Raw genomic sequence first — 8,249 nt, 5'->3', positions numbered from 1 at the left:
GCCTGCGCGTGCTTTGGAGCGGGGACAGTTGTGGTCAAGTAGAAGAAGAGGGTTTGTCGACGCCGGTTCAAGAGCAAGGCATACAAAAAGAGAGTCTCATCAGTGCTGGTGGTACTCGTCAGCATCTTCAGCTGAAAATAAGGTTGTGCGGAAGAGGCATTGAGCTCGTTGCTCGCCTGGCCGGCGATGGGATTATGCAGAAGAGGCATTGGGCTCGGTGCTCACCCTGAGGTTAAAAGCGAGAGGCATCGAGCCTACTGCCTGCCTGGCTAGCGATGAGGTTGTGCAGAAGAGGCGTTGAGCCTGGTCCTCGTCCTGAGGCCGGCGATGAGGTTGAGCGGAAGAGGCATCGAGCTCGGTGCTCGCCCTGGGGGTGTGCGGAAGAGGAATCAAGCCTGGTGCTTCGCCCGGCTAGCGATGAGGTTGTGCAGAAGAGGCATCGAATTTGGTGCTCGCGCTGAGGCTGCGCGAAACCAGAGGAATCGAGCTCAGTGATGCCCTCGGTTTGTGCAGAAAAAGCGTCGAATATGGTGCTTGCCCGACTGGCGGTGAGGTTGTGCAGAAGAGGCATTGAGCTGAGGTTCGTTGGTGGCAGATGTTGGTGTAGCGGTATCGAGCTCGTGGTGATGATGCTGGTCCGGCTGGTGGTGAGAAGAGACAACGAGCTGAGGGCCATCGACGGCAGAATCATGGTGGAGCAGCATCGAGCTCAGTGCAGTACGTGCATTTCCAGGCGCTGGAGAGGGGCTGCTGATGCATTTGAGCGAAATGAGGGTGGGCGACCGATTCTGCTTGGGTGAAGTTTCACTTCCATCGTCATCTCCCCTCCACCACCTCAACACCATCATCCTCCACCTCCTAACCTCCGTTTCTCTTCCATCCACCCACCGACCCGTGCTGCTCCATCGACGTCGCCTCTCGCCGCTACCTTTTGCAAGCTCAGCTTAGCTCTCCATCTACTCTTTTCGATTCCATCACCTCTGCTGCCTGGCTTCGCCTCCGCTTTCGACTTTTCCAGCAACCAGAGACGTCTCTCGTGCTCGATCGGATTCAAGCCTGTCCCCAGCTTTGGTTCGCGACCAAGTCCACGACCAGCCAGTTTGCCTCGCGCCTCGGAGCCCGTACAACGAAATCTGTCAGCGGCAACAGTCGTCTGCATTTCTTCTTTCCTTGTGCCACCGACGCGTCTCGCCGTCAGCACCGGACCCAAACAATAACCTCTCACTTCCATCTCGACCTTCGTCACCACCACCACCACCACCACCACCACTGCCGCCATGGACAAAGTGTAAGTACATTTCATCAACTTTCCTGTGCATGAGACAACAACATGGTCTTTGGTCAGTTCAGCATCTACAAGCTAGCATCTTATGTTCAAGTCGCCAGCTAGTATTCTGCTGTTCCTACTTGCATTACATGTTCACTTTGGACCTTTACCTCTCTACTCATTTTGCAACTTCTTTACAGTCTCTCTGCATTTGCATAGTAAAACCGAGAGTAGATGTACTGACACATTGATAGTATTCACTTCTCCATCGCGGATGTCGTCGCGACGGCGGACAGCGTCACCGTCCTGCCCTTCCCGGGCAACTACCCTCCCGCTCCCCGCCCCCGTCTCATCCACCCCCCGGTCGGTCCCGCCCCTTCCACGGACCCGCCTGGTGCCACCATCCGCTTCCACGCCGCCCGCCGCCATGGCTACAACGCCATGGATGTCTTGAACCTGGTGAAGCGCGGCGTCAATGACGTCGATATTACTGTGGTTGATGCTGCTATTAAGAGCATCCATGGCACACTCCACAAGATGGCAACCATCAGGAAGCCCCCGGGCTTCGCCCACAACTGATCCTTGTAAGTCTATCCTATTAGAACGTCGACTGTGTATACATACTAACCTAAATAGTCCGTGGAGGGCTGGGAAGCCGCGCTAGGTGGCTTAGTTGTTCAGTGGATTCTCGGGGTGGCGTCGTCTGGAAGCTAGAGTGCAGATAAATCTTGAAGGTCGATTTCAGTGCAAGAATGCTTGAATGCTCCCTGTGACTACGCATCTACGCGCCCAAATGTCCAAGTCTTTAGCTGCTGAGTTGCTTGAATGCTCCCTAAGCACACGCATATTGACTTGGTGATTTCAGTGGCTTAGTTCTATGAGAGAGCTGGATGAAAGTAGTGAGAAATTGAAAAGAATTCATGTTAATATTTGCCGTAGTAGCTTCTCAAGAGACTCAAAATTACTAAGTCCAAATGCGTGTATACAGGGAGCATTCAAGCACCTGAACTCGGCAAAACCGACTGATTATATAGGTCAACGCAAGCCTCGAAATTTGATGTTGGAAAGAAAGAAATGTGTGCTCGGCGTCTCTGACCAGGAGGCAGTCGCGGTGCACGGTACACCTCTACGAGCCTTCTGATTGGCCATGACACGTTTGTCTGGCACATCGTTGAAAAATTTCCTGTGTTCGAAGTTGCAAGGCGCAGCCAATCAGAGATGGCGCCTGGATGCTCGTATGCTACTCCCATTCACTTCCCATCAGCGCCACACCATCTGTCTCTTTCACGCAGAGACGGCCATGAATGGATGTTGAAGCACTGAGATGTTGCGGTGATCTTCTTCATTCTGGTCCAGGGCACAAACGAGCGAACACGTGGAGTTCTCATCAGGCTCGGCGTAGAAGACTGAATTCTCAACGGATCCGCAATCGGGCCTGGGCTACAGCTCTTGTCCTGTCGGATGTTTGCTGGCCGAAGGGTAGTGCGAAGGCATCAAAGAAACGTGCAAGCACCCGAAGTGGAGGCTTTGAAGAATTTGAACTACAGTATTTTTTCAGTGCGGTAGCACAGGTGGCTCGCAAAAGAAAATTCAACTCCGGAGCGGGATGCTCGAATGCTGCCTATGGCTCTGTACTCGTAGTCACTCAGTAGATTAATCTCATGTGCCCGAATTTTGAAGTCAAGGTACGTATAGATAGGGAGTGATCAAACACCTTGCTGCACTGACACTTGGATGTTTGAGCTTGTCAAAGGATGATTACATGGAGCATTCAAGCACCCCGCACCGCCTACGAGTCGAACTTTTTTACGACCCACTGTGGTAGGCGTACGGCGCAGTTGTGGAGATCCTGCCTGGTTTGGTGTCAGCTCATTGAAGAAACAGCAAGTATGCATAATTGCATGCAGTTAGGGCTGATCGAAGTTGCTGCCTGCGCTCATGCAACCAGCCGATGCTTACGTGCTTTTGGCGTCCGCCTGTTTATTGTGAGAGGCGCGGAGTGGTGGGGGCCAATTGCTGAAGTCTTAGGAGTAAGCTGGTGGCACAGTGGGTGACGAAAGAAACGCCAACTCAGAGATTTGGATACTCGCCGTGTGCCGCGCGGCTTTGACATCAAGCTGAGACGCGTGTGTTTAGGGAGCATTCAAACGTCTCACTGCCCAAAGACTTGGACGTTTGAGCTTGAGAAGAGAGCCTCAGGGAGTGTTCATGCACCCGCGCTCTGCCTTGGAGTCGATGTTTTTTTTTTTTTTTTGCGACCCACTGTAGTGGCTGGTAAGCAATCACACTGCAGCCTCCCACTCTCGTCACCGCGCATGTCATGACGATCCGATCCGATCGCAGCGGTTCGCGTCGCATGCGCCAACTCAGCCTGCCAGCCCTGTCTTACTCAACTTCTCCACCTCCTCAAATCCGCAAATGCAAAGACAGACTGACATCTTTTAATCTCTTACTATCTCACTCTTCCCCGCGGATCCACACAAGTCAATTGACCTAAACCAAGACGTTTCTTGACGCGGACTTTGGAGAGTCCATGACAGCATGGCAGCAGCAACAAAAGCCGCCAGCCCCACACTCGAAACCCTCTGGCAGCACGAGCCCAGCTTACCACTCACCTGCCTCGTCTGCGGTGGCAGCATCATCAACCCGCAAGCCCTCGCGCGGACGTTCTCGCTCACTTCCTGCTTTCCCTCTTCCACATCAAAGAAGTACTCGCGCAAGATCCCCATTCCCGCGGAGGACGATGAGATCGTGTTGTATGACAGGCATGTTGACTGTATCCGAGAGAATGGAGTGCGCTATGTGACCGTCTCGCACGTGTGGAACGCCGCGGTGGCAGACAAGCAGTACAAGCGCGGCGAGTCGGCAGTGAAAGAAGAGGTGGCAGCAAAGCTGGCGGTTGAGCTGCCCGTGCGCGTGTACAGGGACGTGGTTGATGCTGAGGCGAAAGAGAAGCAGACAAGGAGTCATCAAGAGCACGGACAAGGAGGACATGGTGATGGAGAAGCACCGCTGGAACTCTGGCACGACTACATCAGTGTCCCTCAGTGGCGGCCCGCCGTGAAAGACCGCATTCTCCTCGCAATCCCCAAGCTCTACGCCCACGCCGCCTACACCGTCGTCCACCTCGACGACGTTGACTCATCGGCGCTCAAGCTCCTGCGCCAGGGGCAGAGCAGCCGTGAGCGGCTTACCGGTATGGCCAAAATCTGCAACGCGGCGTGGTATAGCCGGGTTTGGACGGCTATGGAGTTCGTACAGAGCGCCGAACTACGCGTGATGCTGAGTGACGGAGCCGTCGAAGGCGCCGGGGGCAACGTGTTCCTGGGGGAGCTGGATCGCGTGTTTGCGCGCGAGATTCGCGAGCACGGCGATGGCCATGCCGTCAGCCGTTTGGTTGACAGCTTGGCTGGGCCAGGGAGCAGCAGCCTGAAGCCATGGATGCTGGGCGGCCTGTGCCAGGTGCGGACGGACGTCAAGAGGGGCGCCAGCACTGAGTTTGCGATGGCCTTTTGCCTGCTGGCCAAGCGCCGGTTGACGCGTGCGCGCGACTTCTTCTACGCCTTGCGAGGTATCTTGCATGATGTTAATTTCGAGGTGGAAAAGCTGCGCAACGATCCACAGGAGGCGTGTCTGCAGGTCGCAAGAGTGTGCATGGCGCGTGGCGATTACAGTCCGCTGCTCATGATTCCCGATTGGGTGAGAGAGGGCTCTGACAACCTGCAGTTCCACGTTGGTTTCAACGACGTCAACACCTGGGGGCTGGACCAAGTCGTCACACCGGGAGTGATCGTAGACGGCATCACTCCTCGCGGCGGCAACAAAGTCCTGCTTAAGTGCGAGGAGATAGGGACGGTGCATTTCATGCGCCGATTCCGCTACCACGACCTTTTCGAGCAGGACCCGACCGACATTCTCAACTTCTCATACGTCGCGCGGCTCGTCCTCGACTTTACGGGACCGGACATTGAAGCGTTTGTCGAGACTGTGGGCGGACGTCTCTACGGGCAGAACCCACAAGCCATTTTCGACCGCCTGGCACGCCAGGATCGATACCAGGGCCTCAAGCAGCGGCTCACGCTACGGTACGACGTACCGTTTGAGCATCCTTGGGGGGCTCATAATGCCAGCTGGATCGCGGAGGCCATGGGCCTCTCCAATCTGGAACTCAACGCCAAAAAGCGCCTTGCGCCGCTCAAATTTCTTCGCCACCACGGCGGCACGCTGCACCTAGGCCTATCCGGAGCCCTCGTGGGCATCGCGTGTCCTGGCTGCCACGGCCGATTTGTCTATCGCGTCGCGCCGTACAAGCCCCTTTCCGAGATGCTCGGCGCCGTCGCGTACAGGATTCCTGGGTTGAAGTATGCGCAGTCGCACAAGGACGGCGTTGCGATTCTCGTCAAGGATGGCCGCGTCGTCGGACGTATGGTCTGGGCGACGCCGGCTTGCGCGTGTCATGAGATGCGAGAGGTCGAGGTCGAGTTGTCAAAGCTGCCCGTGCCGGCGCCGAATGAGTTTGCGTATGGGGTTCGAGGAAAGTGAGAGCCGAAATAGGCTTCCTGGTCAAGTATTAGCTTGGTAAGCACAATAGTGTGTCAAAAAGGGGAGGAGCGACAACTGCACGTGGGTAGTATTCAAGTGATTCCGAGCTGGAAGACTTCGAATTTGAAGTCCCAGAAAATGACTACTGGTAGTTTCGGGATGACACTTGTTTCGATGCTTCCCTCGACGGAAAATTCGTCTTGCTTTGTACGCACAAAAGAAAAAATCAGAAACTCACTTTAACCCGACTTTGACGGGTGCAGCCGCCAGGCGAAGGTTTGATCATAATTCCCAGGGACCAAAAGATGCTGTTGAGAGCTCCTTGCAATCGCATTCTTCGACTTAGTCGTTTGGCAAAGTTGACCCCATGTACCCAAATTTTGAAGTCAAGACACGTGTATGTTGGAAGTGATCAAACAGTTACTCTCTCAAGACTTGGACGTTTGAGCCCGTGGAAGCAAAACTACAGGGAGTATTCAAGCACCCCGCAATGACTTTCAGTCGCCATTTCTTCTGCGATCCACTGTAGACTCGCCAGTCCTCCGAGCCGTGGGAGAGCAGTTTTTGTTGTATGGTCAGGGATTGAGAAGGGGATGAAGTTGCGAGTCATCGCAGGTTTCCGAAAATGACCGCGACGCCAGCAAACAAGGAGATGCCGCGCCGCGATGCATACATGGCCGAAGGGGCAGTCGCGCCATGAGTCGAGTCGAGTCCAAATTCTGATAACGAGGACATGCAGCAGGTCGAAGTGAAGCAGAAACGACGAAATGAGGAGAGGAGCGGCAGGACAACTACTTGCTTACCGGGGATTGATTCTCCGCGCGCCTTCAGCAACAAACGCGACAGCAACAGAAGACCTACATGTTCGCAGCAGTATCAAAGAGACATCCAAGGATGCGGATGGAGGCCCGCGAAAAGAATCATCCAGACGCGCATCGGACCTACCCAATCGCGGAGTAGACAAACGAAAAAAGTAGGGCCGAAGGCGCACCCGTGGGGTCTGTGTTGGGGTCCGGGGAGAGCGCCACAAAGGGCCGTATCATGGTCCCACCGAGTGTGCGTGGATGAAGGAATTCTTCAGAAGAAAAAGAGCAAAAGAAAACAATAGAAAGACAGAGGCGTTCAGGAAAGAGCAAGAAATTTGGAAAGAGAATTGACAGTCGACACGCGTAGAAAGTGCAAGGGTAAAGTGAGTAGAGACAAACGGCGATGTAGCGTTGCTACAAACACCTTCCTTTCGCTTCCCCAGACATCTGGGAAATGGTCTCCGAAAAGGAACGAAAAAAGTCCCCCTCCCCAACACGCATTCCCCCGTGTTGTCAGGGTCCTCCGCGCCGTGGCGCTTTTCGCGGCGCCTTTTTCAGCCGCCAACGGCCTGGAGAAGACATTGCAGCCGATGGTTGGTCTGGCCGCACAGCGCAGGCAGGTAGGCGGGCTATTCAGGCTGAATTGAATCATCGGAAAGGACGAAAGGGGGTAGTTGGGGGTCGTGTACGGCCGAGCAATGGCTGGCTGTGGCTTGCGTACGGGCTCTGTCGCTGTTGAGTGTCCCGAAGCAAGCAAGCAGGTTGAGGTCGACTGCAGTTCACTGCGACGCCGGCAAGCGTTCTTCCATCAAGTAATGAAATCTTAGCGGCCAAGGAATCAGACAGCAGAACGCACGGCAGTCCAGGGGGTCGGTCAGCTGGCCAAGCGCGTGTGTTGTTGGGTTCTCGGTTGGTGTTTGCCCGGCAGGGAACAGAGTTATGAGGGGCCCCATGGCACGGCACCTACCCCACGACGCGCTAGGCCACCCCATCACACACCCACACACCAGAAAAGTAAGCCGTCCGCCAGCATTCCTTTGCGGGCGCTTGGTTGGCGGGCGGCGCTCTCACCGCTGCTCTCATATAACACATAGGGCTGCCCTGCCCGCGCGTCGCTGCCACATACCTCCTGTTGTTCCTTTGTCACTTCGTCGACCATTCCCTGCCAGACGCTCTGTTCAGGTGCCCGAGACGCCCTGCTGACCAGGACCTCACTGCCTTGTCATGGATCGCACGTCACTACTGACTCCTTGGAGGTAAGCAAGATATATAGCCGCCGTCGTGCACTGCAGCCCTTTGTACCGCTCTCCTACCTTTTATCCATTGTCCCGATTTGGACCTCGCCTAACCAATGCAGTATAGTGCCGTCGAAGCAACCATGGCTTTGTCGACCACCTACGCCCAAGTCAATCGTTGGTTTACATCGTCATGAGCAGACAAACAGCCATGGCCACTAGGACCAGAGCGAAGGCATGCGATGCGTGAAGCAGGCGTCACTGTCGAAGTGGTCGGCAGAATTCACTGCATCAGCAAACAGGAATCCGAAAACACATCGTTACGCGAGCCAGGGTGCAAGCAAGCAGGAAAAAGAGCTGGGGAAACCAGGACGTACATCATTCGAGACAACTGGAGCC

The 8,249-nt window shown here is 55.1% G+C and overlaps 1 protein-coding gene across 1 annotated transcript; it reads left to right on the top strand.

The window, feature by feature from the left end:
* The first annotated feature begins 3,578 nt into the window (after positions 1-3,578).
* On the top strand, positions 3,579-6,228 carry BKA78DRAFT_324375 (uncharacterized protein). Its single transcript, XM_066889281.1, has one exon. The coding sequence runs from the start codon at positions 3,809-3,811 to the stop codon at positions 5,807-5,809; it is 2,001 nt and encodes a 666-aa protein (XP_066740802.1). The 5' UTR covers positions 3,579-3,808; the 3' UTR covers positions 5,810-6,228.
* Positions 6,229-8,249: the final 2,021 nt, after the last annotated feature.

Source organism: Phyllosticta capitalensis, assembly GCF_038381095.1.
Source record: "Phyllosticta capitalensis strain CBS 128856 chromosome Unknown BKA78scaffold_10, whole genome shotgun sequence".
Classification (NCBI taxonomy): domain Eukaryota; kingdom Fungi; phylum Ascomycota; class Dothideomycetes; order Botryosphaeriales; family Phyllostictaceae; genus Phyllosticta; species Phyllosticta capitalensis.
Note: the sequence above shows the minus strand (reverse complement) of the source record. Positions and strands in the feature narration are given on the sequence as shown.

Coding starts and splice junctions, on each gene's coding strand:
- BKA78DRAFT_324375 (XM_066889281.1), top strand. CDS start 3,809: ATGGCAGCAGCAACAAAAGCCGCCAGCCCCACACTCGAAACCCTCTGG.